At 37.0% G+C, this 22060-nt stretch overlaps 1 protein-coding gene across 2 annotated transcripts in view; it reads right to left on the bottom strand.

Annotated features, from left to right (window-relative positions):
- Positions 1–10955: 10955 nt before the first annotated feature.
- The window catches only part of USP9X (ubiquitin specific peptidase 9 X-linked), a 107047-nt gene continuing 95942 nt past the window's right edge, over positions 10956–22060 (bottom strand). For both annotated transcript variants that reach the window (XM_085311296.1, XM_085311297.1), the window contains exons 39-45: positions 21157–21342; positions 19366–19586; positions 18168–18256; positions 15590–15746; positions 14993–15205; positions 14394–14489; positions 10956–12741 (exon numbers count right to left, since the gene is read on the bottom strand). In XM_085311296.1, coding sequence (XP_085167422.1) covers positions 12607–12741; positions 14394–14489; positions 14993–15205; positions 15590–15746; positions 18168–18256; positions 19366–19586; positions 21157–21342 — 1097 coding nt within the window. In that variant the 3' untranslated portion in view covers positions 10956–12606. The remainder of the gene's footprint in view (positions 12742–14393; positions 14490–14992; positions 15206–15589; positions 15747–18167; positions 18257–19365; positions 19587–21156; positions 21343–22060) is intronic.

Below are 22060 nucleotides of genomic sequence, written 5' to 3'. Positions count from 1 at the left end.
TCAATATTCAAACAACTAACTTGGCAAGAACCAAGTTAAACAGGCTGTCACAGTACTTCTAACACATTTAAAAGTTTCTCCTAGCATGAGAGCAGTTCTTCAAGGCTGTTGGTGCAAAGAACTTAGAGTAATTTGCATTAAATGCCCCTAAAGAATGGACAGAAACTATGGTTTCCAGTCATGCCTGGATTTATGATCCTAAATTTTCTAGGGAAGGAGTGGATTCTTCCTGACAATACTCTTGCTTTCTTTGTTGCCTTTCCTAGGCTCCTGACTGCCCACAGACTGAGTAGTCCACAGCCAACAGGTAGAAAATCAGTGTGCTAAAAACGGTAGGCATAGGAAATTGCACAAATAGATATTTATGATAGTGCTGAAGGCAGCTCTAGATCCATTTAATGTAAATACACAATGCTAAACTTGACTTTAAATTCATTACATTTGAGGATTTTTGCAGACTCGAGTCCGTTCCCTCTCCAAAGTCAGGAACAATCGCTCTTGTCACGAGTAACAAGAAACTACTTCAGTAATAGTTAAAGCCTCCAGTTTGTAGCAAAACTTATCTTTTAGCTTGCATCTTATAGGCTTGAATATGCACATGTTCGAACTGCTCCTTTGGAAAGACTGTCTAGAAATGACAACAAACAAAAACCTTTGACCTCCAGGAACAGCTAAGGTTGTGAAAAGCCCTTTTCTAGAGCATTTGTTTCTGAGAGCTGCTCTGTAATTAATGCTAGACAGGGAGTTTATGCCACTCAAGTAAAGAATAATCAGATTCGTTCATCTATCACCACATGAAAGCTGTAAAAGCACAAACGGATCATACAGCGGTCCTTGGGGCAGCACACATTTCAAAGCAGCAGGACAAGAACACCCAGGCAAACTGCGCTAGAAAAGCGGATGGAGTCAGCGGTGGAATTTCATGGAAAATGGTGCTTGGAGAAGTGGTGGGAAGCCCCCTGCTCACGTGCACAGAGCAGAGCTGATGATGACTGCAAGTGTCAGGCTGCAGGAACCAGGTCACGAAGACGACGAACGCAGACAACAGCACAAGGGACACTGGAATCAACAGGAATCTTCTCCCTTGGCACTAATGGCTTTGGGCAAAGCCTCTCAGTGCGGGACAGAGAGGCATAAAAAGAGTAGCTTAATAAAACAGTAGCTTCCTATGTAATGAACTGTTAAATGGTATGACAGGACAAAATATAAAAGAGCAATATTAGAACTTAAATCATTCAGAGTGGAAATAACCCTAGAGACATCAAGTCCAGTAACACATAGTTTCGATTAAAGAAAAAAACCACAATGTAGTAAGACCAGCAGCCTCAAGGGGAAAATATCCCGCAAAACTAGCACAGGAGAAATAAACTTATAAAAAGAAACGGGAAGGAGGAAAGAAACAAAGCAAACACAAAATCAGAGGCTCTGAAAAAAGAAACTTAAAATGAAAAATTATCTCAAAGTGAAGTATGTTTTCCAAACTGAAGATCTAGCTTAAACTGCAGACTGGCAAATAAGCTAGCAGATAACATGATGGGAGAAATTAAGAATGCAAGAAGAATCAAGAATATACCAATGAGTTCCCCTTGTGTTACTAAAAAGTTTATTAGCTTTTAGCCTGTGAGGATCAACAAAAGCACTGAATGAAAAAAAAAAAAGAAAAAAGAAANAAAAAAGAAAAAAAGGGGAAAAAAGAAAAAAAGGGGAAAAAAAGGAAATAAGTGGCTTAATTTAACATTCTGTTGAAATCCATAAGGGCTGAGGAGTATCAACCACTTGTGCAGGAGAGTCAACTTAGCAGTCTAATGGCTCCTTCTGAAAGTACACTGAATTACACAAATCTGGAATTCAACAAGGTACAGAACTGCAAAGCAGCAGAGCATCTTCCTTTACCACTTTGGCTGGAAAAAGAATAGTTAATGCAGCCTTACTCCTGTCAAGCAACAAGAATGCTACACAAACACAGAAGTACTTAGATAATGAATTCAAGAGCACCTAGAAACTGGGATTTGGTGTATTTAGCCATGAGTCCCAAAGGAAATTAAACAAAAATTGAACTCCTAGTCATTAACAAAATTTGTGTCAACATCACTTGCTATATCAGATAACTGAAGGGGAGCAAACATGGACTTTTCCATGAAGACCTAGGGTTGGTCCCACGATTTGCAGGTGAGTGAGTTACTGTACTGTGAAGTACATCAGAAATAAAACTGGAATATGGTCACTCCCTCAAGACAGAGCAGGATGAGACACAACCAATACTCCCCACCACTTGTGGAGAAGTGCATTTTTCTCCCATAAGCTGTTAGAGAACTTTGACCAGAGACCAACATGACATATAACACCAGGAGCCCCAAGGGCTGTGAAGCCATGGGAAAAGCCTCTGCCACCTTCTCAGGTCAGAAGGGAAAGGTGAGGAAGACCTTTCCGTCCCACCATAACCAACGCGTTTCTGTAACTCGTTGCATTTCCCACAAGCAGCCGCCACAGCCAGGCCGCTACGTCAGCCGGGCTGCCCGTCTGGCCCGCTTTGCAGACGCCTAGGTTCAAGCTCCGCACAAACCTGCTCTGGCTTCCGGCTTTTCTTCTCGGTGGGCATCATCTCCACTGCACAGGGGAGAGATGTCTGCGCCGCTCCTGTGTTGCGCAGCCTGGGTATTACCGAAGCCATAGGATGTAAATAGAAGGAACGAAACCGCAAGATCCTCCCCTCCATCCCATGCTGCACACGCGCTAGCCAGCACTTCCCCCCTCCGGCTGCAAAATCACGGACCGCAGCAAGCCAGAGCCCGGAGCACTAAGTGGATGGACCTGTTTGCCCCTAGCTTTATAGAAGTAGCTTTACTACAAAAACACTTTGGCCCGTAAGTGAGCAAAATAACCATGAACCCCGTCTAATAGAAAACCCGCAGCATCCTCGTCGTGTGCCTTGTGCTCCTCCTACCTTCTAACTCACCATATGTTTCTATCTTCACTCCTAGTAATTACGTTCCCAAATGTACATTTTATGCAGCAACCTCTCGCTCAGACCAGCTGTTACTATCAGCAGGATAGATTACCCGGTTGATTTGCTTATATAGTTATTATCTAGGATATTTACTTTGTGGATGAGTGCTGCATGCAGGAAGTGAACTGCTACGTATATAGTCAAACTGAAAACTACAGTCATGACTATTAAAACAAAAAAGATAAAAAGAAGAGTGAAATATAAATCTCCAGTAAAATCAGCAGAGCTACAGAGACATCAGAAACTTTGAAGTGAAGTAAAAATGGGTTTTGGAAGAAAGATGTTAAATGTTCTTGCAGGAGCTTCAGTGGTTTATTTCCAGTATAAGGCTCAGTCTCCTGAAGAGAAAGCAGGAAGCGAGGGAAGGGAGAAAGGAAGATACATACCAGCTACCAGCGAAGCTCTGAAGTCTTCGTTAAGAAGTGCTTCAAATTCCACCTCCTGAAAAACCAAATAGGATTTTCGTTACGCATACTGAAGAGTGCATTGTGAAGCACTACCTCCTAGGCAGGGACACACAAGTTTTGCATCGTAGTATAATACTCACTGACATTATTATCCTTTTCTGACGTACTACTTCAGCAGTATCAGTGGCCTGAACACTGTTGTACAGGCGCTGCACAGCTTTAACTTGTACCAAGATGCACACGGCAGAAACAAAGCCTTCATCCACGCACAGGCAAGGTTTCAGACTCCAGTGCTTTTTGTGCCGCCGTCTCCCAGTCCTGCCGGGATGCCTGAAGATTAACTGCCCACCTTTGGCTAAATCAAAAGAGCTGCTGCATTTCAGAGGGTCCACAACCTGCTACACATTCATGAGGGGAGGGAAAAAATACAACAGGAAATGCAAGAAAACCTTCGAAGGCAGAACAAGGTCAGAACAAATCTATTCAGAGAGCTATGGGAAAAGAAAAAGGGGAAAAGTTTTAGTGACAAAATTGCACTTTGTCATGTTAAAGTTAGTAAGTGAATATCAAAACTGAGAAAAATGCTTTGGGCTATTATTTTCAACTAATGTAAAATCAGCAGGAGTCCAAATTCTACTGAGTTTCAAGGAGCTGGCTGATCAATAACTCATTAGATATTTTACAGTCATCATACAAGTTTTATTAAAAATTGCCTTTCTCTCCCCTCTTCCTCCCCCTTCACCCCCCCCCAGCATTAATGAATTCTCAGAAGTATGAGAATGGAAAACATTTGTGGGATAATGCTTTAAGTTTTGCATTGCCTTGATCAAAAGCTTTCTTCCCTTGGTTTGTAAGAAACTCTCAAAGGGTGGTAATCCCTTGGAATACATGCAAAATTTGTCACGAACTCTTATTTTTACTAACTTGTCAACGTCCAGAGAATTTATAGGCATATCGCTGGTGTTACCTACTTCCATGGATGTCTTCTTTTTTTTAATTTAATACTACAAATTGACAGTCACTCTTCATTGTTTTGTATTTTCATTTGCATTCCTGCAAAGTGTGTGCTAGTAACAAACACAGTAAACCAGAGTTTTCCATCATACCTGCTTTAAGTTCATTTTATACAGTGTCCCTTGCTCTGGTAGTACAAAAGCAGCTGAGTATGTGGTGTATTAGAGAAATGCACTGATAACACAGAATCACCACACCAACTCTTCAGCAACCTCCATGAGCTTCTTCACAACCACAAGTATAAAAAGGCACAGGTTTCTGCAATAACCACTTAGTATCAAGGAGAGTCAAGTATACTTTAAAGCAGCCTTTGGCTCTCAGCAGGAGGAGGATCTAGTAATCCCCAGGAATGTTTCCATGCAGTCAACTCTTCTGCAATGAGTATTCTGCAATCAAAAGTCAGTCTTTATCGTGTTATAACAGAGTCAAAGGCAACAGAGAACCTGGATATGTTTCTGAGCTCAGAACACCCCAGCTTTATTTCTGTCTTCATCGTAGTGAGCCTCCTTCATCAACAACTTCATTATATTGCAATTTAATAAATTCCACACAAAACTTATCCACTAGCCCGTTCTTCAATTAAGTCCACATTTTATTTATGGTTTGCTGATGGTACTTCAATCGGATTTATATACATAATCTAAAACCTACATCAAAATCATTTTGACTGCTCTGAAAACCGAGAGAAACGACATGATTGAAGTTTTCTTCCATAGCTATATAGTAGTGTCTACATTCCAATAGCAGTTTTTTTGGTTCAGATTGCAGAACTGTTCAGAAAGCCAATGCTAGACTTCTCACAGATCTGAAACAGCAGGGTTACATAGTTCTCTTTCAGCATTTCGATCTTACAAACAACCAAGGTAGCAATTGGTAACATTTCTTTCTAGATGAATAGTCAGGCTCATCAATGGAGTACTGGCTTTTCACACAACGGCAACCTTCCCTTTCTAACCACTGGACACATCAAAATAGCTAGAAACAGAAATACCTCCCCAGAATTGCTTTATTTAAACACTATTTATTTGCAAAAGGATTTTATGCTACTCCAGAAGTGTTCATGAAACCATGTGGTGCCACCAGGCCACAGAGCACTGGACTAGGTTGCCCAGAGAGGTTGTGGAGTCTCCTTCTCTGGAGATGTTCAAAACCCACCCGGACACAACCCTGTCTAACATGCTCTGGGTGACCCTGCTCGAGCAGGGGGAGTTGGACGAGATGATCTCCAGAGGTCCCTCCCAACCTTACCCATTCTGTGAGTCTGCGAAAAACTTTTGAGTGCCTTCATTTTAATGTAGATAATGAATGTATCCTCAGAATCATATTTCAAATAATTTCAGACATCTTTTCTAATGGGAGGCAGATGCTGCCCTGTGCCCATCGAAGACTGCCTGACCAGATATTTCTGCACCTGTATTGGCCTGATACACAGAAGAAGCTGTCATGCTGTTAAAGCCACTTAACAGTGTGTGCCTGTAGTGGCTCTGCAATGAATGATAAGAGGTAGAGAGTATTAATAGAACAAGCTTGTGAAGCCTCTCACCCAACCCACTAGCTGTATTATTTCCTCAGAGAATTCAATTTGGTAAACTATCTTAGACGAGGAAAGAAATGTCTTATTTATGTACTACTCAACGGACTTCCTGCAGATGGGATCCCGAGAACTTAATTCTTCGGTGGGAGCCTGTGTTTCAGAAGAGAGCTCACACCAGGAGGGCTCAAACTCCACTACCAGTGGAGCGAGAGCAGGCCGAGTGCACTCAGCATTTCCAGGTCCCAAGGGATCGGAAGCAGCATGGCCTCTCCTCCTTCGGTGAGGAATTTCCATTTCCGCCATTCCACTTGTTCACTCATCTGGACAGTTGGATAAAATTTGCGAGTATCATATCAAATCATGTTTAGAAGTCTTGGTCTTTAGGTTTCTGGGCTTTTGAATTTGCTTTCAGGACTTCCAAGGCCCCAAGTACCTGTATGTATTTAAGTATGATCAAATATACTAAGTAGTTGTAAATCAGCCTTCTTTTCCAAAGCAGAGATTCTGGCTAGATCTAGGTAACATTTCTATTCACCTGTAGAAAACTAACTGTTCAGGATAGAAAACAAACAAAAACACCAATAAGCTACAAGCTATTTGAATTCATGACTACCACTAGTAGCATGAAAGTATCACATCCCAGGTAAGTTTTTAAGATTTTAAAGATAACAAATCCCACCTCATCAACAATGTGGCTGCTGCTACTGCGCTGCAAGAGGTTCCATTTTTAAGAGCCAGGTAGCCTGGTAAACATTGCTTTTTTGTAGTAACTACTAGTAATACATCAGATGTGGTAGAAAAGGAGTTAAAAAAAATCATGGCAAGTGAATTTGATTTTAAGACAATTAATACAAAAATATTAAATAGTATACGATTCCAGCAATCCAGAATGAGAAACTTGCTAAGAAAGAATGATAAGGAGATTTAGAAGTGATGGACAGGAACTGAGCAGCATTTCAATGAAATAAAGCTACAGAAAAGGCCAATACATTAAAAAGCTCCATCCATCGAGGTATTATTACAGAAAAGGAACATAACTCCTCTCTTAATGGCTCAGGTGAAACCACACTTGTAAAGCATTCATTCAGTCCTGGTCTTTTTATAAACAGAAACAGCATGTCATGACAAGAAACCTGAACTGAGGATTAGGGAACTAACTTACACGGGAAATGCAAACACTTATTTATCTTGCTCCGGTAAGGACTAAAGGAGACAGAACTACAAATGCATCAGGAAGCTACAAACCATGCAGCTGATACTGCTTAGGATAATGTAACAGCTACTTGTTGCTAATTGTAAATTAAGAATAAAAATGAACCTTATTAGACACTTAAATAGTATACTGACAGAGAGAGGGAGGAAATGATCTGATTTGCCTCTGGACTGCTTTTCTATGGCTAGATTTTGGATGAGATTTTAAGACTTGTTTACTATTCCCCCCTCATTCCCATTTTCGTTACTCAAGGTCAGTTCAGCATTAAAAACTAGAGGACATTTGCACATTATTTTGAACACTGAAGAATGACGCTATCATTTTGCAATTGTGCTAATGTAATTAAGGCTATACTTTGTTTTTCTAAGCAAAGAATTAGCCTAGAGATCAATTTGTTACAAAAAAAGTGGCTTTATGGAATTCTAAAGCTAAAAAATGTAAGTTGGGTATTTAAAATCTGGTGAAAAGTTAGCCCTTGTTCAGGGGAGAGCTTTTCTCCCTCAGAAATTGGTATTCCTGTGCTTGTTTTAATTACTTGCAAGCAAGTGTAAACAAAGCAAGTGAATTCACTCTTTTGTCCCACCCTCCAATTTATGTGGGCTTATCCACGCAACACATCTACTTCAATGCAACTGTGCTATGACATTAATAGGACCCATGCAATTCCCAACAAAGTCTATGGATCCAATGGCAATCAAAGCCTTCACCGTTAAATCAGATTACAGAATCAGGATCTCTGACAGATACCAGCACCTGAAAATTTGCACTTCTGTGAGCAGTCTACTATAATAGATTCTATAGGACCAGGACTGAGCAGCCTCTCTTGGGAAAAACAAAACCCCCAATCAATCAACTTAAAAAAAAAAAAAAAAAAAAAAAAAGCTGACATTTTGAAACAGCTGAAATTTTTATAGTTTAAAAATAAAAGTACATTTATAGTATGAACCTTATGAAGTTACGTAGCGTAAAAAGTGACAGTGCTCAGACTGGATTAAAGCCCTTCTAGTACAGTGGAACTGTGCTCGTCTGTAACAAAGGCAAAGCCTCAGTGTAAACCAACCTGCGAGCATTGCAATTCCCTAAGATCAATACAAGGAAGGTGTAATAAACACCCTTGGACAGTATCAAGAGCAAGCACAAGCTGCTTGGGCTGCTGCTGCATAGTGCCCCGTGACTATATGGTCACTATGGCTGTAGTGACTAACTCTAGCTGCAAATGAGAAGAAAAATACAGAGCTTTAACAAGCTCTATTTTCTGTTTTCCCCATGAGATTGCTTGTGAGAGGAACAGCAATCATACAGAAGGATACAGCTGGATTTCCTTAATCCTTTTTTTTTCTGGTTTATTATAGTACCTTTGCACAGCACGCAGCATCTGCAAGATGTTTCCTACTCTTCCCCCAGAAAGACTCTTTTGTCTTGTTCTAGATAGAAGGCAGGTTTAGATTTTATTTCCAAGATCTCATGGCTGTGGGAAAAAGGATTGCAAGAACATGGAGAGCAAAGGAGATCAAATGGGGGAATGCAAATCACTGTTGTCCTGATTCAAGGCATTACACTGTCCTGGAGCAGGGTTACAGATGGCAGAGAACTCCCCATACCTAGGAAACGTGAACTCAAAAACAGTGGCTTACCCTACTCAAAATTAAGGTATGGGTCTTTCACCTGAGAAGTGAATTTGCTTTCAGTGTAAACTTGCAAGTGTGGACTAACAAGATTTAGCCGAAATACTTAAATGCTTAACTCTTTACTCTGCAAATTTCCTAACCTGACACTTCTTTATGTATTTAGTCTTTGAATCTTTTTCTTCCTCTAAGTTAATACCAGCACTGAAAGCCTCACTGTAATGCCTGTAACTGAAATATATGTCAACAAAAACATTGAGCCATTTTGCCTCAACATAGTTATCAGCATTTCTGGCAAGACTCAGAGGTAGACAAAATTTATTGAAATCAAAAAATGAAGTAAATTGCTCCAGCAGCCAATTTTTGCCCACTTAGCTTTGGCAGAATGGCTAATCTTGTTCTTTCTCAAAATTTAAGGAATTATATATAAGTTTTGGAACAGTAAGTACTTTCCCATGAACTACATGCTGAAACACACAAGCTAGGCACAACGAAATGGCACAACAATGATTACCTTAACATAATTTTCTCAAACCGTCTCAAAGTAAAGTTACACTCTGAAAATTAGTATGAAACATCATTGTAGGTTTTCATTTCTTTCTGGCTCAATTTCAGGAAGATACACTAGCTTAAAAAAAAAAAAAAAAAAAGAGGTCTTAAGTTTTCAGGGCTGGGAGTTAGTAGGGAAAATACTCTGAAAATTTCCAAGTCAATCTGAGTTCTTTTCTGCTTGTGCATCGCCACAAAAACAGATTCTGCACGTCAAATACGATTTCACAGAACACTCTGCTATCCCATTTTTGTCAATGGGGTAACACAGGTGTAGCTGCCAGCTGTGACCGAAAGCAAGTACACCTATTGATGCACAGGCAGTAATGGGATTCGTTTCACACATGGCTGTACTCATTTTGCGACATTAGAAGAAGCAAGCATTAAAAAACTTATTCTAGTTGCTAAACAACAACAATAATCCAAATGTCCAGAGGGAGAAATTCAGTTTAGTTAGGTTATAGATTTCCCCCCGCACCACACAGTAACCACCATATGACATCACCTACGAATGTTGTTTCTATGCATTAGATTTACATTGTCAAGAACATGAGAAATTGCTTTATTATTTATTGGCTTGTTTTATGGAAGACCAGAAATTCCCTAGTAACTGTTCTGAACAAAAAACAGGACTGAAATCAGTAATTGGAGGGGGAGAGGAAATAAATCTTTAGGCACTTTAAAGACTACTGTTTTAAAGTGTGCCGTCAACAACAAGGTGCTGCGTATCGCCTGAAAATGACCACTGCCATAATGCTGCAACAGTAACACGCATGTGGAACTTTTTGCTTGTACAGTATTTGTTAAATGCAATTTAAAATCGTTTGGCCCAGAGTGAATAAAACATTGCACCTTCTACTGTAGCTATCTGTTGAAAAGCAGCAGCTGCAACAAACACAGGCTATCCTCCTTCCAAGTCGCAAAGGGGCAGGATGCTCAGTTTGCCACCTGAAAAGTAATCGCCACTGCAGTCGCTTTCAATTCAGGGGCAGGGAAAAGAGTCACAGCCTTAAAATGTCACAGGTTTTGCATGTCTCTACAATCATTGCACTATTAAAAGCAAACACATTTGGCAAGGCTGAACTAGCACATTATATATTTTACCTATATAGTAAAAAATACATAATAATCACCTCTGAAATAGCTTGTTTAACAATTACTGGTCCAAATAAATATGAACTATTTCAACTTCAATACTCAGGCTACTATTTTTGAGTTAAAACTTCCAACAAGCATCCCCAAAAATAAATGGGAAAACTTTACCCAAATTTAGTAAGTCCAGGTAAAATGGTATTACTAAAAAACTATGAAAAGATCTGAATTAACTTGAGCACTAGAGAAAACATGGAAGCATAAAAGTGATCATTGCTACACAGCATAGTCAAAAGTCTTCTTTGTCCCTTCCTTATTATACTAAATGCATAAGAATGCACTTGCAAATTGAATTTTCCTTTGTTCATCTCAAAACTACAGACCTTTAATTTGATAAGCAGCTTTGTTTCTATCAACTCATTTGTAAAAAACACCATCAAGCTTGTGCTCATTAAATATATATATGTATATATAAAAACATACAAAAAGTACAAGATAAATCACATTAAGAAACTTTTACAGTGTAATTGTCCTGATTATTTTATTCTTAAGGGCCAAATTTTTTGCGCACAGAATCTCAATGTGACTGATGTTCCAGAATTCAGCATAGTGCCACTGCACAGAATTCACCTTTCTGTGCAGTTCATTAAAAAATAAAAACAAACAAACAAAAAAAAAACCCAAAACAACACACACCACAGGACAAAACATTCTTCTTAAATCAAATTCTATTTGTGAATTCAGCAAAATAATTTCTATAAAATAAAACAGCAAAATATTTAAATAGTATAGGGTGGGCTGTATCTGTTTTGCAGGGGTATTTGGTTTTTAGACAGGTTCCAAAAAAATTACACACATTCAAGTTACCAATTCTCATTTAAATACAGTATTTACTGATGCGTTTCTTGAAGTCTTTAAACAAATGTTTATTCTGGAATAGAGATACCTCAGAATTGTATTTGACTAACCAGTAGTTTCTTTTATAATTAAACCCTGCTTCTAACGTTAAGATTTCCTGTATAATGGATAAAGAGCTAAGACAATTCTTGCTTTCAAGTAGAACTGTGAACGAGCAGAAAACCAGCAAGTTAACTTGGTGCAGTGGCACTCACAAGTACTGTGTGATTTTGTTGACTTCCACTTCACTGGGATGCAGTAGAAGGAAAGTGTTAGAAGTTTATCTAATAAGCTCTACCAAAGAAACAAAACAAGCACACCAAATACAGTCTATTATGCTCCAGGCATCCTGGCATAGCAAATTTTTGCATATTTGTTTTAAATCTTTTAAATTCCTATTACTGAAAACTAAGTGTTCTTTATCCCACCCAGAGACAGAACTGTCAAACATCAGATGTGAGGAACATATGTGAAACTGAAAACCACTTGTTTGTCACATTTTCCCTCCCCATTTTATAGTCTAGGTGTAAGAAGAAAAAGTTCTGAGCAATACAGTTGTCACATTGGGACAACTGCTGTCACGTTCCCCCCCCCCACCCCCACTGGCTACACTAACTTGGTGTGAAGCCATGCTAAATGTTACAGCATAACTATAGCTTCAAAGTGATTAACCTAATACCAGAATGAAAAAGGCAATGAAAAAAGATCTAGAAACAATGTTACATCACCAATTTTCCACATCAACCAAATAATTAAAAGGTTACCAGCCATTACGTTGCTCATAGTAAAATCGACTCCAGTGGCAAAGAATTAACATGAAACTATTTTTGTGGTTGACATGGATAGGCTTTTTCATAAAGGAGTTGATCCAACTGCCATGAGGCAGGCAACACTGGTTGCAGAGCGCAGCAGATATATCAAGAAATTATTTTTTGTTTTTGTAGATCTGTGAGTCTCATCAAGACAAAAAAAAAAAAGTTCCTTGCTTAAGAATTAACAGTCAAACATTAATATACTATATACACCTTTGCCATTTACACATTAGCATCAGGCCATTTATTACAAAACACTATACACTTTCCACTGCAGGCGGGTTATATATTGACAGCAATTTTCTGCAGATAAGACAGTGAATAGACTCTCCACTCCATGTTGATTAGGAATAGTTTTTCTAGTTTTAAATATTAGCCAGACACAGAGAAAGGTTGGACTGTAAGGCCTGGGTGCACAGTCTTGATGGAGCAAGTTAATTGATTATGTGCATTTCACTAATCTTTTGTTTGAGGCGGGGAAACTTCTTCACTGCCTTCATAATTTTCTTGTGCTCGTTGGCCAGTTCGCTGAGGGTTGTTCATATGATGCGCTGCTGGGCCTGTATATGGCTGTCCATGCACGTGGTTATTCTGTAATAAAGCATAAACATTTTGAAGGAATATCAAACTTGTGGACTGCTTCCTAACAAGTTACTTGATTTTGCCCTTTTCATTCAAGCTATTGAAAACATCCCTAAAACACACAATCTTGTGCAGTAGTAACTGTATAAACATACAGTTTCTTCATTCCTGTGAATTATATTCTTCACTTACCTTTTTAACTTCACAAAAGCAAACAAACTTTGAACGCGTAAAGATAAAGGGATTAGCTAAACAGTAATTTTACCTTCTGAGTAACATTTACATGCAAAGCAAAAGCAGCAAGAAAGAAAAAAGGGAGTTGAAAAGAGAGGCTGCCTATGTACAGCAAATTGTGTACATATTTTAAACAATAGATTCAACTAGTTATTTCCCCTCCAAAAAAAAAAAAAAAAACACCCTGGGAAAACATTAGAGAAAACATACCTGCATTAATGTAGCATATTTTAATTTATAAGAGGACAAACTTTGAAGTTACAGAATTGAGTAAAATCTAGACCAGTCATTTTCTCCAGACACTCTGTCCCAAAAATAGTACAATTTAAAAATAATCATACACACATCTAGCAAATGACATCATCTTATCTGTGTTGTTGTTCTGCAGAGTTTGACCAATTGTGGAGAAACAAGGAACATGAGAATTATGTGTGTTAGTGAGAAATGCAACCTATTGCAAGAAAGTGAACATATCACATGAGTAACGGTGAGGTTATTACGTGTCTGAATTCCAAAGGAGTGGAAAGATCTGCATGACTTACCAACTGCTCTGCTGAGAACATCAAGTAAGGAAAGCAAGATGAAGGGGAAATGGGTTTGGGCAGGAAAGGAAATTGTATTAGCGGATTCAGAATATATAAAATGAATTGAAACAAAGAAAAGAAAAATGGCAACTGAATAGAGGATTTATAAATTTAGTCAATTATTAAAAAAGAGAGACTGGTATGATTTCTAATAAAAAAAATTCTGGTATGATCTGGCTTTCCACTAAAAGATGTTAACAAAGCAGCCATTTAGCCTAAAATGGATTTAGAATTTTATATATATTTATGACTTGAAGATCGGTGTTCAAAGGACAAGTTTTATTTTTATATATTAAAAAAATCTGTATTTTTATGAAGTTCTTCCACTCAAATCAAAAAATCACTCTGAGTTCTTATTCTGTCATTAAAAACAAGAAAGCAACTCACAAAAAAGTACTTTGCAATGTGAAATATATATACATAATGTATATGTGTGTGTATATATATGTGTGTGTGTACATGTATATATACATACACACACACATATACATACATACATATATACATATACACATACATATATACACACACACACACATATATACATACACACACACACACATATAAACTAGCCTGGGATGACATCTGCTCTCCCCTACCTCCATGGATGGTTAATACCTGATCTGTTAACATTAAAATTCTCACATTAAAATTCTCAAAGTAAAACTGTTCCTGGTAAAGTAAAGTGAATCTTTGTTCTATACCTTTAAGTGAGGTATTTCATAACAATATGCTTCTGGCTAAATGTTTAGAATTTAAGTTAGCCTGAATGCTTAAAAACAAACAAACAAAACCCTAGCAAACTTGGACTAAGCATAAATGATCAAACTCTGAGCTCTTTACCTGCTGATACTGGGAACCAGGTGAATGAGGATACAGTGGGGCATCTTCAGGTGGAGAAGACTCATGTTCATCTGGGGCATCAGGATCGTCTGGTTCCTTAAGTTGGAAAAAAGAAAAAGCATTCAATTCGCTTAGGTAAAATGTGCACTGATTATTCTACCCAGAACCGATTCCATCTGTGATATTTAAAGCATACTCAGACAAAAATTATTTCCTCTGTATTGTCTTAAAAGAACAATAATAACCTGCAGCTTGTATTGGGCTACACGAGAATCTTCTTACTAATGACATATAATTGGGAAAAAAACAAAACAAAACAGACCTTTTATCCACTCATAGTCTACCTGAACTGGTCAGTTTTAATTCAACACTGATAATTCTTTAAGGGACAGATATCCACATAAAGAGTAATAAAAGTGGAGGAAAAAAAGGGACTATATAATTGAAATCAATGAAAGTACTCTTACATAAATCCATATTTATAAAATACTTATAAAATTGCTACCCCTGTAACGAATGGAGACTGTTACTAAGAATAGCTGCTATTTATAGAAGCATTTTATTTTACTTTTTACCAGGAGTCAAATTAATTTCTTTACCTCCTCTGGGCAGAGTTCACAAGCTTTTGCAAGAGTCATTCTAGCACTGTGAGATCTCTCTAAGAAGTAGCCATTTGATGTTTCATTGCTTTGTACTGGTGGAGACCAATTATTATAGGTGTATTGGGGATTGCCAGTGTATGGTCTACGCTCAAGCTCATCTCCAAGCCATTCTACTGCCCAGGTCCATTTTCTCTTCAAATCTCCATTGCTCTGCAGATGGAAAATTAACATGTGATAATTATTTTCTTTGTTCTTAAAAATGCAAATATTTTATTCCTTCTATACACCAGCTCTCACAGAGCAGACCACCAACTGTATATGCTGCTGTTTAAAGCACTCTCTTATTTTCCCTCAAATATCCCTTTTACTCCAGAAAAATTTGAGATCTGAAAGGAAGTCTGTGTGGATTTGTAGTAACAGCAGTTTGCAGCTACATCACACAATCACAGATGCTCTCAGTACTTCTGGTACAGGAAGGTCCAAATGAGTTTCACTTGGAAGTGATAATTCATCAAATCAGCAAAAAATTGAATAATGATTTCTACACAAAACTGGAAAAAAAAAAGCAGCAAGAGTCACAGTGAAAGGTATCACCTGAAGGATCTGGTAGGCTACAGGACAGTTGCTGAAGAGAGCTACCATGCACTTTATACACTGGTAAGCTCTTTTCTGATAATGGTTCTTAGAGCGCTGAATGGTGTCAAAAAGTCCATCCCTGTCATCTGGGATTCCCTTAAGTGCATTGTGAATCCTGCAAACAAGAATTTAAAGTTAGAATTTTATTCTTTAAATTAAGGTTTCAGTTACATCTAATTAGAAAGAGTGACTTGTATAGTGAATATTCTGGCTTTGATAACATATATTATCAGAAAAACAAACTTGACAGAATGTAGGCATAATTTGTTATTTTAGCATAACATTTGGTAATGTTTAAGCAAGACAGTTTTTTAAATCTCCTGAATGAGATATGATTAATGCTAGTCACAGAAATCAAGCTTAACTGATGAATTTCTCATTTCTGACAAACTGCATTTACCAAATTGACCTTTTAACACAATAGGTCCCTACAGAGTTAGAATAGTTAAATCTTCAATAGAATGGTTACTTACCTCATAGTTATGGTTCCCCAAGATACAGCTTTTAAATGCAATTCCTCTGAAGATATACATATATGTGCATGGGGATAAGAGACTTGGGCATTCGTTAGAACTAAACACTTTCTGTGCCTTTTGCTCTTAAATGAGGTATAGTGGAATTGATTATCATCCTCAAGTTCTTGCATGATTTCAGAAATCCACATACTTTTGGCTTTGAAAAAAATCAGAGAGGATGCCAAGGAATCTACACTGACAGCATCTCAGAGAACTACATTTGTTGTAGGAAAAGTAAATACCCTCTTTTCCTTAAGTCTCTGTCAAACAGTCTAAAGGTAGCTGACAACCTAGGCTCTGTCTGGAAGTGACGATGAGCTTTTCGCTCTAAAGGATTGAACTTAATGGTACTTTTAAAACTATTATCCTCAAGCTAGTACTTGCAGTAGTTAAATTAAGAAAAATTGACAAGAGAGGATCTGATGCCAAAGAACAGCTATAGCTATTAGTAAGAGAGTAAAAGGAACACTGAAGGATGCACACTGTTGCATCCTCCCCATGATTCTAATCATCTGCAAGATCACACAGTTGGAAGGGATTACTATTTACTACAAATAATTACTATCTGTGTTTTGAAAGAATAGAGAAAGATCACTAGAACTCTTGCCATAGCAAAACTAAGAAAAGGACAGAAATCACTGTTCCAAGCTACTGCCAAAAGCATCAGCAAGAAATCTGAGGACAACCAAAGTTGACTCCTTTATAACCCTCTGCTGAGGGCAACACAGATCAAATGAAAAAGCTATTCCAAAATGCTCAGCTCCCTCCACTCCCCCAACTCTCCCCCCTCCGGACATAGGAAATTTTGTTGTTTAATTTCTATGTTTGAAAAGCACTATCCTAAATACAGACAATTCTATGATCTCTAACCTGTATTTCCAATACAAAATATTTCATTTTACATCACACCTCTTCAATTATGTGCATCCTCCTGTGTTCTGCAGACTTAAGGCATCTTATAAAAGCATTTGTGTAGCAAGAAGAAAATACATACAGATCACATTATATATGCAAGTGCTACCAAAACTGAAAAGTCTGCAAAGAGTATTCTCTTCCCTTGTCTAAGCTATAACTCCTATAAAGAAAACAAAGTCGTCCCTTCAATTCAGTCTTCAGGTTTTGGAAATGATAACCATCTTCTTTGAGAGCCTTTTCTGAAGTCCAGGCAGCTGATGAAATACAAGATTCTACAGGGAATATTTCCCCGTAGATTCCCTCCTTACTGCTGCAGTCAGTTTTCACTAAGCAAGGGTGCTCTTACCCAAAATATTTTGAATGTCATATGATCTAGTAAATTGTCTAATCACAAATTAAGAAACAAGAGGTATTTTGAAATATTGTCAAGTAGCATGTCTAGATTTATTTTGTGATACCTCATCTACTTATATACAAAACTTCTGAGGAACTGACTGTAACCTTTCTCTCAAAGGATCACTATTTCTAATTATTTATTTATTTTAATCTCAACTTTCAAAATCTTTATTCTCTAGACATGTGAAAACTAAGTTTGAAACTTGACGATTATTTTAAAGGTAAAATTTTGTAAGTATCATAGAGAGAATATTTATTTCTATGAAACATGCAATGCTATGCTCCCAGCCTCACAGTTCATCTGTATTTTGGTATTATTCTTAATGACTGTTCATGCTAGTAAAACCAGGCTATCCTTGGACCTTCTTTAGTGAGATGTTTGTAAGATTTAATGCGAACAACTTGCAGTAAATTCCAATGAGTTTAGCTTAACTGGCACATTTGTGGAAATTTCTCTTGTATGTAAAAAATCTTGAGTTTACAGGACTGAGCGGCAATTTCTCAATATTAAGGAAGGCAGAGGCATGAAGCTGTAGATCTAAGTTTTCTCAAAAAATTAGATAAAAAGTGGAAAAAATGTTTTACTGCTGTATTTTGACTAAAAAGAGATTTAAAATAACCCTCTTGAAAAGGATTACCAACAGAATCACTGGGAAAACCAATTGTACAGACACAGTAATCTTGAATTATAAAGACAGATAAACACTAACCTGTGAGTTTGCCATGAGTCCTCAATTAGTAAGATTTGCAGAAGCAGATCCAAATAAGGTCGAAGTTCGTATGTATATGAATATGCAACCTTTAAAAGCAAAAATGCAGAGAATGCAAGAAAGCATTTCCTTAAGGCATACTGATTACATGATGCAATACAAAAATAAAGTTGCTTGAAGTGAAATTTGCTGTTTTAGCACAAGGAATTTAAGGGAAACTTTGAGATAACACAAACGTCTGTTATATTAAAAAAACAACAACAAACACAACCCTGACACTACCAACTTTTTTTTTTTTTTTTTTTTTTTTAATAGGCTTTGCAACAGACAATATTTCTTCATGAGTTTCTAAAAGAATTGGTCTGAAACTGTCAACATGAGGTACTAGAGAAGCAACCTTGAAAAATACCATTAGAAAAGCAAAATCGTGAAATAGCATTTTTCCACTTACATTGCTACTAAGTCCAAAGGTTATTCTAGAGTATAAACTAAATGTTTAAGAAAAGTAACAGTAAAGTAATTCTTATTATGATTCTTTCAAATGCTATAAAAAAAGACCCCCAAAAATCCAACACTACAAAAATATGATGCTTGCATAGAGGAGGGGGAAAAAACACCTAAACCCACAACAGACTAATTTATAATGAGCCATCCAGAGCTAAAAACCCTTTTGTTTTAAGTGGCAAAGTGTGGCTAACCTTACACAGAGTACAAACGAAAACAAGACAGTACAAAACAAGATTTCTTCTTGAGCCTGAAGCCAAGTATGTTTTGCAGACTTGTAAAAGATGACCTCTAAACACATTCAAAATAAATACAAGGGAGATCTTAAAAAATGATTCTAACTTTCTGTGCAATGAAAGGAGCTCTTTTATGGACAATGACAGAAATGCTGAAGGTAATGTCCTTGCAAAACGTAAAGACCAGCCTGGTCTATTATGTTCCATCCTTAACATGCCTTCCTAACTCATAAAAGCTTAACTGCCTTCCTAGATTCATAAAAGGACCTCTCATAATAGTCCAATATGAGTGCATAGATCCAAGAGTAAAAAGTCTAACAGATGATGATGCCTTAAGAAAGTTCATTTATCAAATACTTGCTTAACATTTAATATGACAACATTTCTATACATAAACACAGAATCTTGCATCACATATATTTAAATCCCCATCTCCTTTCTAGCTTTCTTATTTTTACCTGCCAGAGAAGTTCACTGAGGACTGTGGAAGAGAACTGAGGATTCTCCCAACAGCAGAAACGAAGCAGTTTGATAGTTTCTTCTGAATTGCTACAATCTTCAATAATTTTCTTCACATAACTAGTTCGCACAAACAAGATATCTGCTACGTTCTGCTGAAGTGCCATTATAGGTTGAGATAAATTAGGATCACCGTAAGGGTTGGCAAGTGGGGGATTACCTAGAACAAGCAATTATAACTGATGAAAAGGTACTCAAATACTTTCAATGTAGAGAGAACAGAATGCAAGTTGGTGTAATTCATCAGTAAGAAACAGCAAAAAAAAAAAAAAAAAAAAAAAAAAAAAAAAAAAAAAAAAAAAAAAAAAAAAAAAAAAAAAAAAAAAAAAAAAAAAAAAAGCAAAAAAAAAAAAAAAAAAACACTCGTAACAGTCTATTTGCTTTTAAAAAAGTATTACGGTATGGAATAACAATCTTCTGATTGCAAAGCTTGATACTTTCCACTTGAGTAAGCTTCTTCTCAAGTAAGGGAGGGAGCATAGTGACAACCAAAGCAGAGCAGCTGTAGCTATGTTCATATGCAAGAGGAGTTACTGAGAGTTTCCTCAGTGAAATCCTGTTATCTCCAAGATTTATGTGCTTCCCTGCTTGTGTAATACAGTCCAAATCTATCAAATTTCAGGACAAAAAGTCTATTTAACTTTGCTAGGCAATGGGAAAAGACTAAGAGGAATATTTATGGTAAAACATTCCAGTCAATCTCTGGAGTGTAGATAAAAAGAATATACTCTTGAAAGAATCAGGATAGGTAAATCTTATTTTGTAGGCTTCATTTTGTGTAAGAAAAGACTGCTGATTCGCTCCTGATGTTCCCTGATTTAGCAGTGCTGTGTTAGTGTTCAAAGATGTACTGAACTTCAAGAGAGAACTTTTAGGTTAATAAGCTGAAGCAAAATAAATTACTCTGCAAACACGAATCATAATTAATAGTCATACCAGTGATCACACAAAGTGATGTCTTCTTGTAAAACATTATGAACATAGTGAATATGCAATTAGTTTTCACAAGCAGCATATCTTTTCAGTGTGAGCCCCAAATAATACACTGGAAGCAAAGTCAAATCAAAACTGCCAAAAAGTTCTGAAGCCTATTACAGCAGAGTAAAATTTTCAGTTCATTAACCTTACGGTTGCACATTCTAACCTACTGGCTTTATAGCCTGAAATACTGAGTTTGCTATTAAATAGCATTTTTACAAATTTATAATTAAGTTTTCTAAAATATGACTAATGCAGAACATACACCAGCTATACTCCCTGTAGCCTAATACTCTGCCAGTGCATCTCAAAAATAACTGCTTACTCTGTTCAATTTATACTGTGAGAAATATTGATTTATACTGTCATCTACTAATTTATTGCTGGTCCTTTTATGCATAGAAGTCTTGGCTTCTGTTGTCCTTTTGACTGCAGCTGAGTACTGAGTGGAAGTTTCCAAGGGATATCCACAACAAAGCAAGATCACTTTACTGATATCTGGTATCAACTACTTCAGATCTTATTATAGTTTTGAACACCAGAATGGATCTTATCTTCTGTTTTTTAATATGTTGGTATATCAAATCAGATTTGCCTATAACAATCAAGAAATACTTGTCTTTAAATAAAAAACAAAGACGCAAACATCATTTTTCCAGCTAATGCAGTTTATACATAGTAACAAAATAAGCACACAAAACATTTATTGATGTGTTCAACTCATTTAAGGAAATATTAAAAATTCACTATACCATTGATAGAAGACTGCATGCGCGATGACACATTGCAACAACGGATCAGTTGTGACACAACTGTGTATAACTTCCCCAGTTCAGCATACTGGTATTTAATTGGAGGACCTGGACCTTCATCCAGAGCCACAAGCATAAATGTTGCAGGAACGTTTAATTTCAAAAGCTGTGTCTTCTCTGCTACACCTTTAGAGAAGAAAGGGGAAAAAAAACAAAACAAACCTCCCTTATTTTTAATACTGACAACACATTTTTTTTTTGAAAAATAACTACTCTTTACAGCGACATCTTTGCAATTACTAGATTTTATTAGACTACAATTTTTAATCGTATTCATTAGCACTTAAAATACCTAGTGTTTGTGTTAATAACAAACCCTCAGAGAAGTCTTTTGGACAAAGAATTAATAATTTATATATGTGTTTATTGTCAAGCGCAAGATAGCACCATCCTCCACTAGTTAAGAATCTGAGACTTATCCAACTGTGCCAGATTAGACAATGAATATACACATATAGTATGACACAACCAATTTTCTAAAATAACAACCCTCTCCCCAAATCCCATTAGTTTCCCTGCAAGACTACCTTACACTACTACACAAATATATACCAGTAAACCAGATTATGTCCCCTTCTGACCTCTTATTTTCTTCCTCAATTTGATTGAAAAATCATGACTTCTCATATATTTGCAAAGGCTTTTTTATTCTGAAATACAACTGGACCTTACCTGCCATCTTTCTTACACAAAGGAATCCAGATAGCACCTTCCTAGAGCTCTTCTACAGTATATTTTGGTTATGATATTAGATCTCTTTGTACTTATATTCTTTGTAGAACTGACCTGTCACTTGCTTTGACACGAATGTTCTATTTTTCAAATTCTCAACGCATTAGGTGAT

Source organism: Rhea americana, unplaced genomic scaffold (genome assembly GCF_003343005.1).
Source record: "Rhea americana isolate MKP2758 unplaced genomic scaffold, rheAme1 scaffold_339, whole genome shotgun sequence".
NCBI lineage: Eukaryota > Metazoa > Chordata > Aves > Rheiformes > Rheidae > Rhea > Rhea americana.
Note: the sequence above shows the minus strand (reverse complement) of the source record. Positions and strands in the feature narration are given on the sequence as shown.